General features: G+C 40.0%; 2 protein-coding genes across 4 annotated transcripts in view; one reads left to right on the forward strand and one right to left on the reverse strand.

Annotated features, from left to right (window-relative positions):
• The window catches only part of tfb1m (transcription factor B1, mitochondrial), a 31,855-nt gene extending 23,995 nt beyond the window's left edge, over positions 1-7,860 (forward strand). For all 3 annotated transcript variants that reach the window (XM_059353594.1, XM_059353595.1, XM_059353596.1), the window contains exons 7-8: positions 5,679-5,806; positions 6,827-7,860. In XM_059353594.1, coding sequence (XP_059209577.1) covers positions 5,679-5,806; positions 6,827-7,106 — 408 coding nt within the window. In that variant the 3' untranslated portion in view covers positions 7,107-7,860. The remainder of the gene's footprint in view (positions 1-5,678; positions 5,807-6,826) is intronic.
• Positions 7,861-12,589: 4,729 nt separating this feature from the next.
• Positions 12,590-15,981, reverse strand: part of tiam2a (TIAM Rac1 associated GEF 2a) — an 81,228-nt gene continuing 77,836 nt past the window's right edge. The window contains exons 26-27 of the mRNA XM_059353306.1: positions 14,819-14,973; positions 12,590-14,518 (exon numbers count right to left, since the gene is read on the reverse strand). Of these exons, the coding sequence (XP_059209289.1) occupies positions 13,830-14,518; positions 14,819-14,973 (844 nt within the window). The 3' untranslated portion in view covers positions 12,590-13,829. The remainder of the gene's footprint in view (positions 14,519-14,818; positions 14,974-15,981) is intronic.

Consider the following 15,981-nt stretch of genomic DNA (forward strand, 5'->3'; position numbering starts at 1 on the left):
GCCATTGGGCGAGAACTCACCAAGAAAGAGACGTTGGTGGTGGAAGTGGGGAAGGGGGAGCTGGAGAACCACAGGGCAAAGCTGGAGTAATAGAGTCCCCTGCTGAGCTTTGGGAAGGTCAAACACATGAAATATGGTACATTAATGTGGATGTGGGACCATTGTTCTCAAGTGGGTCAGAAAAGGTGTTGAGTTGTGGACAAAAGAATACGGGTGACTTTTAGATAGAGATCTCTCATAGTTTGCCCTTTTAAAACGCTGCACCAGAGGAATCGGCAGTCTAAGACATTTTTTACAGTAGAAATGCATGTAAGAACGCTTTACGTTCAGCAGATATGGAGAATTACTTGCTTCTCATGGCAGATACGGATAAGGTAACTGCTAATTCCACGTGCTTTAGAAAGAAGTTCATAACCCGTAGTTCATGCACACCTTGAGGGTAAGAAAGGCTAAGATTCGGTGAAAGAAGATGGATAATTTAATATTCCATAGCACTGACATATAGCCAAACATGACTGACATCACTATTGTTAACGGAAATAAAGAAAGGAAAGTCAGTCAAAAAACTTGACAAACGATTTTGATGGAGCATTTTGACGAAGAATTTTAATCAAAATAACATAACTTTGTCATAATCTGTCAAATAAGACATGTATTGTTAATACGTTTATTGGTGGATCACAAATCAACTTTGAAGGTGCAAACCACAACCTACGGCATCATTGTGTGGAGATGCTGCACTTGTTAAGTCAATAAAAGAAATCTGACTTTGACTTGTAGGAAAAGCCCAGGTGAAATGTATAGTGTTCATGATGGCTCAGTTCCATTAAGTGTCCCAGGAAGCAGTTTGATCGAGCTAACATGCACAATAGCAGGAACTCCCCTAAGTGGAACGTAGCAATCATTAATGTTATTAAAAACACGTGTGCTTTTCCTGCTGTGACATGTGAGATATCTGCTTTGATAAAGGTATATCTGTTGGCTATTCATTATTGGCTAAATACATATTATTATAAATTCCCTATCCCTAGTTAGTTTATTAGATTATTTAGTTTACCATACGTGAGGAGAAAAGCAGGTTCAATGAGTGGTAATGTTTGAAGTCTTTTCATTAGTTGGACTGAGAAAGTCAGAGCAAGAGAAATGAGCTTGATTATTGATCCTTACAGAACAATCTCATTTAGAGGTCAAATTAGTGGCAATGATTCACTCGTTTTCCCCTACTAAATACGATGATTTGCTCAAGCCTACAAGAAATTATTATTTCATTTCCTGTCTGTCTGCTTTGTGCGTCTGATCCTTACTGCCACTGGGTGTCAAGTAAAGGGGATGGTTACAGGAGAGCCTGAGCTGTTAGTAAGATTGTCAGGTAGGGTCAATAAGTCTGCTACCCCTGTTCACGATGCAAAGTATTTTAGGGGTTTTGGGGGCGAGGGCTGGGGCGGCGAAGGCATGTTCATAACACCTCAGCGGAGGGCCCAGGTGACGGCGTATGATTTAAGATGGACTTTCCTTGCATGTTGAGGTTATCAGGGGAAGGATTAATGGCAGGGAGCGGGATATATTCCAGTGGCGCTACCTAGTGAAGCCGTGTAGCAAGGCCATACATAAATCATAACAGCAAAGTGACTTGGACAAGCTGATGGCTGAAATGTTGCTGCCTGTATAGTCCCAATATCGACTTTTCCCCTCGCTCCTCTCTTAAATCATGAAGTGCAGAATATAAATGACCTAATTATTCCAGCAGAGAGTGAAATTAAAGGCATTCCTTTTTATTGCTTCTTCCCAACAGATGGTGTTCTGATCTTGTATCACCAAAGCACTGATAGGAGCATTTTTGCAATCCAGATATGAAATATCAAGCAGAATCCTTACAGGTTGATGTGACAGGTGGAGGGATTGATTGGCTCTGTTCTAAACCAAATGAAGCAGCCACAGCTCCCAATGCCCTTGACAACACCTGCCGTATCATCTAAAGGGGTTAGTTTATTAATAATAGACTTATCATGAAGAAGCTGAAGCCATTACTGACAAAACTATTAAACATGAGATTTACTCAAGTACATGCACTTACAGCTTCAACTCATAACCTCCTTCTTTTGTTCCTCCATCTTAGTTTGATGCTTCCTTTGCCTCTCTTATTGCACATAGCCTCCAGGGCTGTTGAGACAAACACTCTCCGCCGCCACCGTCCCATTAAACGCCACTGCGGCAGGAAGCTGGACTACACAGGGATCTATAGATCTGATAAGAGATAGCGCTGCGGTTTACAAGTGCTCCTGAGCGCTAGCCTCGGTTGTTCACAGAAATGGGGAATCTAAACAGCTCATTAGAAACCCTTTCGCGCGTCCTCGGACCACTTTAGTTTTCCTCCCCTAATTATCAACACCAGCCCCTAGCCCTAGCAGAAAAGCAGCTGCGAGTGAGTCACACAATCCAGAAATACAATCTTCAAGGAAGCACGAGGAGCTCCGCAGGGCATATAGTCTCAACAGGAGGGCTGTTGAGCTGAATTACATGTCCTTTTATTTCACTTCTGTGTGTGTGTGTTTGTATGAGTAAGAGGGGAAAACAAGTCTACGGGTGTGTGTGTTTTTGCATGCTTGACTTGCCTTTAAATGTTAAGTTAACATGCTGCGTAACAATCCCATTCATGCACCTGCATGCTTCCTTCCTGTCCAACCTTTGTCTCCTCTCATTTACATACAATGCTTAACTAATTCATTAGACCACCTGTCATGAAAAAGGGAAAACATTAATATTTTAGAAATCTTCCAAAAGCTTGTTTAAGACTAAAATGTTATTGTTATTTATTTGGCAATTAACAAACTGAATTCACCTTTTTATACTTGAATTTGAGCCGGCTCGCTGGGCTTCTCTGAGAAGTCAGGAATTAATCAAGCATAATATTCAACCACTAAAACTCCTTTTTCTGTTCAGGAATGCAAGTAAATAACTATAATTTGGCATCTTAATCAATAAATAATAATGAACTATTTTTACTTTTTTTGTAAAACAGTAAATTTCATTCATGCATAACAATAATAATTATATTTTAACATTTAAAATATAATTTCGGTTAAAGAGCTTCTACATACTTACAGAAACATAAAAATGATTTTGGTAATTACTAATGCTGTTAATTTAGGACAACTGTGGCATAAATCGGGTGGTCTAATAAATCTGTTAAGCACTGTACGTCTTTTCTGTTGTTACTTACGTCTTCTCTGTTGTTCTTCTAAGCTTCTGAATTGGTCGTCAAAAAACACCCCATTCCACTTTTAGATCTCGAGTTCATGTTCTATGTGAGCTACTTATATACATGTTTATTTTTCTCTTGCTATATTAAGACTCTTTCAGTATCTTGAGAAGCACTCAAATCGAAAAGCACTTAAGGGCAATGAAATGTATTATTATTAGGACTAACACTGCTGATGTTTTTCCTCTGAGCCCCATTGTCAGTCTGCTCAGCCAGCCAGACTACAGTCCCTCTCAGTGCTCGCTCACTAGGGAAGTACGGCTATTACCATCTATGGAAAGACAGGCAGGCCATTGCTCTGCTCTACTGTCCACTGTCTGGCTATGCCATTGCCACATAGTAGAGTGTATCTCTGATTGTACAGTAACCCCTTAAGCTATAACTTGCAGGACTGAATGCCGTTTGTGTGAAACGCCATTCAAAGATGATGGCTTTATTTGCACTGCAGATGCATAGATACACACATTCAGAAATAGTCTTTTTAATATATTTAGATTCCTTCAATCCCATCATGGGATTCACAAGATGAAGAGAGTGGATCATCCATTAAAGGGGAACTAGAAATAGATGATGAAAAATGTTTGGATGTATATGTGCTTGAAAGTTAAAGAGGTAGTGATCTGAGAGAATGAGTTAGGGTCTGCTGCTGAGTCTGGCACGCATATATCAACAGTGTGTCATGTCAGCTTAGGGCTGACACAGGAAGGAGCTAGTGAAGAACTGGAACTAAGGTTCCCACAATAACCATCACAGTTGCCAGGGGGTAGGTGGAAACACTGTAGAGCAGTAGTTAGCCCATAGACTTTATAAAAGAAGCCCTGCTAAAAGAACCTCTGTCGCTTCAGCAGAATTTGTCTGGTCTTTCTTTCGGCTTAGATGCAAGTAAAAAAAGATGAGCTTCATTTTGTGCATGTGTGCGCTGGTTTGTGAACTTGAGGCCTCAAGTTGGGCAGGGTGATCATCACCATCTTGTTCGTTAGCAAGGTGCATCCAGAGAGTGTTTTTAATTTAACAATACATTTTTAGAAGACCAAAGTGTTTTACTTACCTTTCTTGAACACAGACAGCTCCCAAACTCCATGGTAGCACCATGTCGATCAAAAGGTAGCAAAGCCTTTATTGTCTACTTTATTCCCCAACATTAATATGCATCCTGTGTGATTTGATCACAAGTGGACAGCTCTAAGAACGTCTGTTCACACCTGTCATTAGAATGCATCTCCTAATAGTATAACATTCAAAACACAAGATTTCCTTTCTGTCGTTTCTCTGACATTAGAAATAGGCAGCAGGACTCATTTGTGTTCATACTGCTAAAAGAATATGGCCATATGTCATCTTAGGAATCAGATCTCAATACATCTTGAGTGTGTTCGCACCTGTACTTAGATCTGTCCATTTGTGATCGGATCCCCCAGGTCTGAACAGTAGGTTGCCACCTGGTTTGGCCATGACTGAAACACAGGTATAAGAGTTATTAGTCATTTAGTCATTGTCCTTCACTAGTCCTGTTTCTCCATCAATGAATTTCTATGCACATTTTAAGGATATGCATGAAAAAAGTTCTAACTTAGCGAATGTTTAACTTTCATGGCTGATCAGCTGTTGCCGAGCTGACATGACAGAACAATTATAAATTGCTCAAATTGAATCAAATCCCTGAAGACTTTCCAAGACTCCCAGCCAAAGTTGTAGCAACCTCTTTTTGTTGTTGTTTTTTTTCTGTCTTTGCAATCTCAAAAGTACATTTATGCAGCTTTGTTTATTCGCTCTAAACCAATGGATGGCATTTTTTCAATACAACATTGCAAAATTTTGCTTTAAAGTTTGATCTACTTTAATGACAACACGCCTACTGTGCCTACTGAATCTTCTTTAAAGCAGGATGTGAGCTCTGTGGCTGCCTTATTTACCCATCATACATGTCCATGCTTCATTGGTTTTAGTGGAAATGTTAGAACCAAATCAGAAAAAAACACTGTGATGAAGAGAAGAGTACTAGAGTGACTCAGGCCAGTAGGTATTGAGAAACTCAACAGTGATGCAGCAACACAGAGAGAGAGAGACTGGAAGGAAAGAGAGAGGCTCAGTTTCTATGGTCCATCGCACAGGTGTTACTGTGGCAACTGGAACCGGCTCGCCAGCCAGCCATGCTGCGTCATCTTATTTTCTGCCTTTCCTCTTTTCTTTTATCCCAGTGTATTGATCCCGCCACCTCTCCCTCTCTCTTTGTCCAGCTTTGTATCTCTCTTGCCATTTGTCAGGCAACCTTTCTCATCCAGCATTTTTTCACCACACTTTGCATTCTCCTCTCTCCTCACACCTACCTGCCCTTTCTTACCATTATCGTGATTCCCATGAGCACACTCAAAGGTCTCTTCTTCTTTTTTTGCCTGTCTGTGTGTGTGTGTGTGTGTAGGTGGATGTGGGAGTACTTCACTTCACCCCTCTGGTTCAGCCCCAAATCCGGCAACCGTTCAAGCTGGTGGAGAAAGTCGTCAGGAACATTTTCCAGTTCCGCAGGAAGTACTGCCACAAAGGAATAGAGTAAGCGAAGTCATACAAGTAGCAAATCATCCTCTCTTTCCTCTTCCTCTTTTCTACCTTTTAATCTTGTCTCATCCTCATCTATCATTCTCTGTCTACATTTTTCATTCCCTGTTTTCTGACAGCTGCGTCTTCATCTCATCATTAATTAGAATGGCTTTTGATTTACTGTGTTTCGCCACACACACACACACACACACATACACCACTTTGACAAATAATGTCACTACTTTTGAGGCTTTTCTGTAACCAAAATCTAAAGGAATCGGAGAATGCTCAGAACTCAAAGCGACGGGCAACAAACCCACACGCCCACGTGCGTTTGCACGCTGCCCGTCGCCCCCGTTCCTGTTAGCAAAAGTGTATGTAGGCCCGGATAACAAAAGAACACTGGCTGTCTGAAAGAGAGCAGCAATTATGAGTCATTGAGGTGGCATAGGAAGACGAGGAAGCATATTTTATGTAACTGCAGCGGGTTGGCAGCAGCGGCACCAAATTGGAGTGGAGGCACCAGCACTGAAGCGCCTGAAAAGCATCTGTACTGCGAGAGCATGTGGAATTGGCTATTGCTCACTAACCTGCAGAGAGAGAACACAGAAGAACATCTTAGGCAGGGAAATGTCTTTAAAATATAAATGGTTCAGTATTGAATATTCTGGAGAGCTTTTCAGCGGGAGTGCCAGCAAAAAATTAATCAAAATTGGATATTTAAATTATAGCTGGACTCTTAATGTTGGATAAATGTGTGTCTGTGTGAGTTTTATGTCAGTATCTACACCCCTTGACTATAGAGCATGGCAATGGTGGAACAAATTAACAATTCATGAGCAGCTCTAGCCCTTTGTGTGATTTCAATTAACTTCACAGATTTGAAATAATCGCTGAGGGATAATTTCTTTCTGTCTGAACTTTATAATGCCATTAAACTTGCATGATCATTAAGATATCAAAGCGACCTGCATGTAGGAATATAATTTCATCATGTTTTTTTTTGTTGTTTTTTTTTATCCCTCACCCCAGAAATTTGTTCCCTGAGGCAAGTCGTGTGGAGCTGACACAGGAGATGATGCAGAAGGCAGATGTGGACCCCACGCTGCGCCCTACAGAGCTCACCATACCCCAGTTCAGGGCTTTAGCGGATGCCTACGCTGAAATCTGCACCAATGAACCCAATCTCCTCAACTATGAGTTCAGAGAGGAGCTCAGACTGAAGCAACTCACCAAGCCAAGAAAGAAACCAATGGAGAAATTTACGGACAAGCCAACCAGCACCCCACCAAATCCTGAACAACCTAAATGAAAAAAAGCACAGAAGCCAAGAAAAGCCCAGTAATAGCCTCTGTAAGCACAGAGAGACAAGAGACTGCTCTTAGCCTTGACATTTCCACCTGGCATATGCATGCATTTTTAAAATGTTTTCCCTGCACCCAAGGAAGCAATAGGTAACTTGGTATACATGAAACACTGGGGCAGAGACAAGAATCACAAGGCACATAAAGATCTTTGCTGGATTGGATCAGTTCCAAGACGTTACTCCAGGGTAGGACTGCTCAAAGCCAAAGTCATGTATTGTTACCCGCAGTAGCTCTTTAAGAGTGTCTTAACGTCCCATTTCTTACTTCACATCCAACTCACATAACCCCTTGTCCTGTGGGACCTGGAGGGATCGTCAGACTGTTTTTGGGGTGATTTAGAAAATGGGAACAACATGGCACCACCATATCCAGGACATTTTCCCCTCGTCTATGTACTGTATTGCTCTGTCTCCTGGGACATCGAGCTTAAAGGGAGGAGAAAAGTGGTGGGAATTTGTCAACGACTCTTGTTTTATTAAACACAGAAGAATCCACTGTAAAAGCCTGTATTCAATTAAAAAGGAGAGCAAGAAGAAAAAAAAAGAAACACTGTCACCAATTGATCCAAATTAATCAAATTCAACCAATTATTTTTTCAAAATATAATCATAAATGTTAGTAGAGGCACTGATGTCATGTATTTGTTACATTTCTTGTACAGCATTTATGACATGCATGTAAAAAAATACTGTTATTTGAGGTTTTAAATCAATAAAAGTGTTGTTACAAGTTTTAAATATTCGTCTTTGAAAGCCGGAACTGATTATCACCGAGAGAACATGGCAGATCTGCTGCCTGCCAGTATGGCAGATGGCACGCCAAGGTTGACTTGCCAGAGGGAGATTTCACTCAGTTTTGCTGATTGGTGGGTGTTAATCTCCAACCACAATCAGGATTTGATCAGATCTACAAGGCAGATAGGTATGCAGCCCTGACTGCCATGTTGGCAGCCTCATGCCTGTGTGTTATCAAAACTACTCTGTGTGAAGAAACGCAAGGTGGGTCTGTGTTATAATAAGCTTTTATTTTGGAAGATGATAGCATGTGTGGGAAGAGACTGGAGGTTGAAAATGGACTTAAGATGTGCAACTAGTAGAGAAATGACACGATATAGAAAAATGTCAGTGTAGTCTGCAATAAAAAAGTGAAAAAACAGTTATAGTATGTCCTCAAAAAAATAATTTAGTAAGTTGTTTAGTAAGTCATCAAAATTTCATAAAATGTCATAGTATAGTATGTTGTTAAAATGTTTATGAAAAAGTCATATAGTATTTCATCAAAATTATTATTAAAAAGTCATAGTATAGTATGTTGTCTAAAATATCATTAAAAAGTAATGTATGTTGCCAAAAAATCAAAGAAAAATTCATAGTATGGACCAATTTACTGTTTACCAACAATGACCATGTATTTTGTGGGCGGAGCCTAACTGGTGGCAGAAAGTGACAGTTAGCTGCTGGTCCCAGCAGTGCGAGCGGTACAGTTGTCAAATAATATCAATCATCCAGATGTTTTTCTTGATTATTTTCATGGTTTATTATCAAATGACAGATTGTCTTACATGAGTAAGCTGACCCTCAACAATGTTGAGAGATTTCTTGACCCGTATTAACTGTCAGGATGATAAAGGACCAAAAATAGCATTAAGTGGCCAAAGTCTGAGTGGTTGAATTGCAAGATTTACTGTCCCATGTATGTAAATGTTACTGTAATTTGGGAGAAACTCAGAGGGAAACAACTATGATTAACAACCGAAAACAATAAGGAAATAGAGGGAAACAGAAGAGTTTCAGGGGTAACGGCGGTACAGTTTACTTTTTCTGTTTTGACATCTACCGGCACAGCAAGACATCATTACCCCTATAACTTGTCTGTTTTCCTCTGTTTCCTTATTGTTTTTATAGATCACAAGTGTTTTTCTGAGTTTTTTGCCACCAGTTTGCCATTGACGTAGCCATGACGTTGACTCCAAATTGGTCTATAGTGTGATTTTTTAGCTTTTTTGGACAAACTATACTACCACATGTATCAGCAGACTATAATAGATCCATTATAAGCATTCTAAGGCATTTTTAACATTTTGACAAAAATCAACATATGACTTTTTTTAGAGGGGGTCACTTTTGGACATCCCATAATATGGTGGATTTTTTTCCATAGACTGTGTGTTTTTTCTTTAAGCTATTTTTGGACAAACTATACTACCACGTGTATCAACAGACAATAATTTTTAGACATCCCAAAATAGGGTGTTTTTCTGTAATTTCTGGCCATATTATGCTCTAATATGTATCAACAGACTATAATTGACCCATTCCTAGCATTTTTAGGCATTTACAAATTTGACCTTTTTTAACAAAAATTGACTTCCTATAGTATGACTTTTTGAGGTGGTCATTTTTGGACATCCCATTATATGGTGTTTTTTTTTGCTATTTTTGGCCAAATTATACAAACACATGTATCAACAGACTATATTAGACCCATTTCTATCAATTTTAGGCATTTACAAATTTGACCGTTTTTGACAAAAATCGACACAATGACTTTTTTTTGAAGTGCTCATTTTTGAATACCCGAAATGTTTGTTTTTTTCATTTCTGGCCATATTATGATCTAATATGTATCAACAGACTATAATTGGCCCATTTTAAGCATTTTTAGGTATTTTAAAATCTGACCATTTTTGACAAAAATTGACATGCTTTTTTGAGGAGGTCCTTTTTAGACATCCCATAAGCATTTTTGGCATTTTATTATAGTATCGTATGACTTTTTTTTTAAGGGGCACACTCCGTCTCTTTAATGGCTTGCAACCATAAAGTCTCCGTCTAGTTTCAAAGTTATCAATATGGATGAACGCCACGTTTTTTTTAATGTTTTCTTTTCTGACATCCAACGGCACAGCAAGACATCCTTCCCCCTGAAACTCATCTATTTTCCTGTTTCCTAATTGTTTTTATAGATGGCAACTTTTTTGCCACCAGTTTGGCACACAACTGCCAGTGACGTCGTCTTAAAATATTTTTCATAGTCATAGTATAGTATGTCAAAATGATTATGAAAAAGTCATAGTATAGTAGGTCGTCTTAAATATCATTTTTTTAAAAAGTCATAGTATAGCCGTCTAAATAGCTCTCATAGCTCCTTAAATGGTACTATATCATCATTAGGCCTTATGATCTAGGATTTTTCTTCAAAATGTTGAGTCTAGCTGTTTAGTTTCTGTGTCGCTCAATGGAAACCTTTGCTGTGAGCAAAATACTAATCAAGCTCTAACATATGGCTTTCCTTGTGTCGCCCAGTGGACTGCATCACAGTGAACAGGTGGTGGGTTAGCAGCAGGTTGTAAAAAGTGTCTTAGAGGGTCATCTCTGTTAAATCACAAAACTGTCCCATAGAAGCATTAAATTGTTTTGCTAAGAAACATTTCCCTTTAGCTTTTTCAAATATTCTTTTTTAATACCTAAATCAAGACTAAGTAAGTTAGAAATAAGTTGAATTTATTCTTAATATTTATTCTAAATGGGACTATAATTTACCAAATTAACATGTGAAACTCGTAATTGAGTCCATAAACACATCAGGAAAATGTTTACTGTGGAAATAAATCAAGTGTGAAGTACTGTCATTTTCTTATCTACTACTATGGCCATTAGAAAGAATGCAGCCCATTGGCTTCACTTGGTCTGATGTCACCTGCATCTTATAGTGGCTAATGTTAACTAAGATATCGATGTTTAGCTGATATTGATTCATTATTACTGACTTAATTAGGGCCCGAGCAGGCAACGACCTGCAAGGTCCCTATTGTATTGCAAATGATTTTTTTTTTCTTCTTCCCAAATGATCGCATTTTTCACTGCCTGAACATACCCAAAACTCATGAAACTTTAAATATAAGTCACACCTGGCGAAAAATGTTATAATCTATTGTCATCCTGAATTTCCACCACTAGGTGGCGCTATAATAAAGGAAAGTGCGTTTTGGCTAATAACTCCCACATACTTTATTGCACATTCAAAAACCTTATATCCACACGTTCACTGAGTTGTGCTGAATCTCGTGATATAGGCCACGCCCATTTTCGCCTAGAGTTTTTTTTCCGCAAATTCGCAAAATGTCGCAAACCTACTTTTTCGAACTTCTCCTAGGCAATTTTAATCGTTTTGCACCAAACTTTGCACACAGCATCTATGGACCCTCATGACAAAAAGTTATTGAAAGAATTTTGATAACCCAAAGAATACTCAAGTTATTAAATAACAACTTCCTGCAGGTGGCGCTATTATCAACACAAAACACAAAGTGTTGCATATCTCCACATTGGTGTGTCTGAATGACATGAAACTCAGGTAACTACTTCCCCATGAGCCCCTGAGGCTCTTTAAATTGAAGTATTTTATATCTCCAAAATCGGTTGGTCGGATTAACACCAAACTTGGTATACTTATTGTCAGTGCCCTCCTGAGGATAAACCTTGAAGATTTTATTGATCGGCCCATAGGTGGTGCTCTGGCGACAGTTTAATTTAATAAGTGCCACCATGGCCACACAATAACACTTAAGGCAATGAAATTCATAGGGGTGGTAGAGACTGGTCCCTGTAACGCACACACCCCGACGGCAGCATGCCCGACACGCGTGTACTGCGAGGGCCCGTTCATTTTAAATTAAATTTCTGTTGTGCAGCACATAATATAAACTCACTTTTAACACCATAATTAAATTAAATTGTTCTCCTATTGTAATGTGGTGCCAAAATAAAGCTGAAACTATCTTGCGATGCAGATGATTACTTAGAAAACCTCCTTTAATTGATACTTTGGCTGTTTTCAGACCTCTAGCCTGTATATGAAGTAGAATAAGAAATAGAATTGATTTGTCCTTGTGGAGATGCTAAATATGCTCAGGCAATTAAAAATTTTCCCACCATGTAGCTTGGTTAATTTCACATGCCTGTGTTTAAAATCCAGCACTGCAGTGGAGCTCTTTCTTCACATAACTGTGCCCTACTTCTGTCAGATAATTATCTATTCTGTTGAGGATATACCTTTTCTTCCAATACCTGCATTCCTTATGACAGCTAATCAGGGACTGGTGGCAAGTCAAGCCCAGGGACCATGCCTGAGATAAGACACTTACTCCCCAGCACTGCTTTACCTGTCAGCAGAACATAGAGGACCATAAAATCTGAACTGACAAGACTTTGAAGGGCAAGTTGAAAGCATTGTTCTCCAGGCGTCATTCACAGATAAAACTTTTATTTATAAAACAATTCCTTAAGAAAGGGGCATTCACATTCATTGGTATGCTAGCATTAAAGGCATAGTAAAGTTGAGCTGAGAAGGTAAAGAATGTAGTAGTGGTTTGCCTTTTTTTAATAGTACCTCCACATGTACTTTAAACTACGGCAAACAAAAAGGTTTTTACAAAAATATCAGCTGTATTTATTGCTAATTCCTGCCTTGTGTCTTACCTGTACAGTGTCAAGTATGTATAAGAGAATACATAAATGTCTCAAAGATAGAAAAGATTCTATGTACAGGACACAAACATAAAAAGAATCATTAGGGTTTTAAACATTATTGCAGTTTAAATCGTTAAAAGCCAGACTTTTTCAAACGTGTACATTCCAATGCATACACTGGAAATTACAATCTTCAGGAAAAGACAACCAAAATCCAGCAAGCTACATTTAAAAGTGAGTGGGAAAAGAAAAGTCAAGCGGTATTGCATCTTTTTTTTTATGTACTAATGGACCAAATCTTTCGGTTCAAGCCTTCACCCAAAAAAAGTTAGTTTGCTAAGATATACATAATCAAACCTATTAATAAATAACATTAAAACCTGTACAGATAAAAAATATTTCAAATATGTAGGCAAATATTGTACATTAGTGCACAAAATATTGCAAATTAAAAAAAAAGGCTTTGTTGAGAAAGTTAGTGTCAGGAAGTCTGACAGCTCTTTGGGTGGATCTTATTAGTCTGTGGTAGCCTTCTCTCAGTGCCTCAATTCATTTCATTTTTGACAGAAATGCATTTTGTAACAAGCAGTGACCCACAGTGTTTGGTTCTGCGACACCAACCCTGAACCTTTGACCTTTGTGTGAATGCTTGCTGCCTGGCAAACTGTGCCAAAACACCAGTGTGGCTGCCTCCAGAAACGTATTTCATCCCAGTATCCTGTGGCTCTATACGCACTGTGGACTTGCCTCCTCTTTAAACTTTTGGGACTGACAGACCAAGGACATTCTCCTCATTCTTCATAGAAAAAAAGGTCAAAAACCGAACATAAACTGCCAATCAGCTTGAGCTGCAGGGGAAACTAGGATGGAAAAACGTCGCTCAGATGTCTTAGAAAATCACACATCAGTGCTTGGCAGATTCATTGCAGTTATTATCACTGGGACAGAAATCACCTCGCTGCACCTCTCTAGGGGGAGAAACAGCCAATAGGCTTCCTTTAAGAACTGGCAATTTACACATAATTATTTTTGCAGGCAGGTGTGTGGTTTCAAAACCAACTTCAAAGTTGAGGCACAGCTCCTCAGCCACACCGGTAGAACCTGCAGTGAGCCACAGAGGCTTTGGTCAGAGTCTGCTCCACCTTTATGGTACAGTACAGTCCTGCTCTGGACACATCAGGAAAATGTTTACTGTTTCTATGAGGATGTGGCGTTTCCAGAGTCAGTGGCACAACTCTCAGCTGGGTCATAGAAACAGTCCTCATTCACGACAGAAGTCAGACTTTGGACACTGAACTCTCTCTCCAGCAGCGTGTTGAGGTCCACCACCCCCGACGGCGGTGTTGCATCCGTCTGGCTGTCCAGCGACCTGCTGTGAGCCTTCATGTTAAACAGTGCGCCCTGGCTCCTGCCGAAACTGTTGGTTTTCCTCTTAACAGCACTGAGGTGTCTGTGCATCATTTTGGGTTGGGTCTCTGGCGTTTCCCCTGATCCTTCAGGTTCAACACAGGGAGCCTGGGCACACTGTGCCGCAGCTTCCTCTGAGAGTTTCAGTTGGAGGAATTGAGCCTCAATGGCGCTTGTTGGAGAACTGCTGTCTCCGCTCCCCCTCCTGGCCGCCCCCTCGCTAAAGCCGTCGTCATCCTCGTCGCTTAAAATATCAGACTCCTTCACAGCAGACGTGGAGCGGGGTTGCGAGCTGGATGCAGGTGTCTGAGGCCAGTTTTGCTGCACAGAGGAGGTGCAAGGTGGAGGAGCGCTGGACAAACTGTACGTCCCGCTGCTCAGGCTGCCTTCATCGGAGTCGGGCCCCAGTTTGGGATTCCCAGGCTGGGCGGCGAGATCTCCAGACGGCTGCTTACACAACCAGGACGCCCTGGTGGAACCTTGTAACAAACATGGAGATGGACGTTAGAAATGCCACTCTTATCTGAGCAAAACACTTCAGCCCCTGTAGCATTTTATGACCTTAAAAGTGAGATATGATCTCTTAAGCACTTAGCATTACACAGCTGTTTCTAAAGGATAAATACCAGTCAGCAAGAATCACTTTCCTGCCTTCTGGGAAGTTTTTCTATAAAAACATGTCCACATAGGGCAGTGCCTGGTACTCACAAGCAAATGCCAAGCTTCCTTCATAGACCCTAAATTTAAAGAAATACCTCCTGCATTAAAGAGATGCTCACCTAGCCTGGCGGAGGAGGGCCGGGTGCTGCGCAGGGGGACCAGGCGCTCCTTGCAGCTCCTGTCCAACGTGCCCTCGCTCCTCGTGTTCCTCCTCACGTTCTCCCGGAGGATGGAGCGGATCACCTTGATGATGTTGACCTTGTTCTCTGGCACACTGAGGAGGACAAAGCAGAGGGACCATTGTAACGTGAGCGCAGGGTATGTTAAACTTGATTTTCAGGAGCTAAATATAGATTAAGGGGGGATTGGTGAGACAGTTCCATTGTGTCCCCAGAGTAAAGGGTGATGTAATTCATTAGGAGTCATCCCAATTTCACAGTGTGTAATGAGAATTACCATTTGGGTCACAGGCTTCACTCTCACTGTGTTTAATGTTAAAATAACAAGAGCAAACATAAGATCTGGAGGAAAAATAAGTCTTTTTTTAGGAACCATGATAAAGTAATAGGTAACAAAATATTACTGTTCTGTGTTATATGTTATATGTATTATAAATAGTTGCAGGTGTTGTTTGACATTTTCCACCCGTTAAAAATGAAGCTACAGCGAGCAGCCAGTTTGGTTAGCTGAGCATAAAGACCTCTTATGCTAACTAAGTAATACATGATATCCCTTTTGTTTAATGTTTACAAAAACAACATGTGAAATGTGAATTAATGAGCTTTAAATGTGCTGGTAGGCATATTTTCTAACTGTGGAGAGAGTTGGGTAAATGGCTTCCTTCTGTTTTCAGGCTTAATGCTAAGCTAAGCTTTTTAACATAGACACATATGAGAATAGGATCAGCCAAAAAAGGCATATTTTCCAAAATGCATATATTATGCTTCTGTTGAACTATAAAAATCGATATATGAATACATAGCCTGGTTTCTCTTGAGCTAAGTCAGCACCAACCTATTTTAATGAGTTTGGGCATTTTTAAAGGCATACTGTGCAGGAATTGTGGTTTTCTGTTTGTAAACAAAACATTGAAGTTGTGCCCTTCCTCCTCAGTTGAACAATAATAAAAGCAAACCCCAGATTCACTCTCATTTTTAAATTAGCTCGGTCACCTTGGTGCTTCACCTCACTATTTTTACTTATTTGAAGCGCTGTGTGCACTATTTTTGTAGCTTATTGCCCTAAGGGTGCAGACACAGACACACCAAAAAGAAAAGAGAAA

This window comes from Centropristis striata, chromosome 16 (genome assembly GCF_030273125.1).
Source record: "Centropristis striata isolate RG_2023a ecotype Rhode Island chromosome 16, C.striata_1.0, whole genome shotgun sequence".
Lineage (NCBI taxonomy): Eukaryota > Metazoa > Chordata > Actinopteri > Perciformes > Serranidae > Centropristis > Centropristis striata.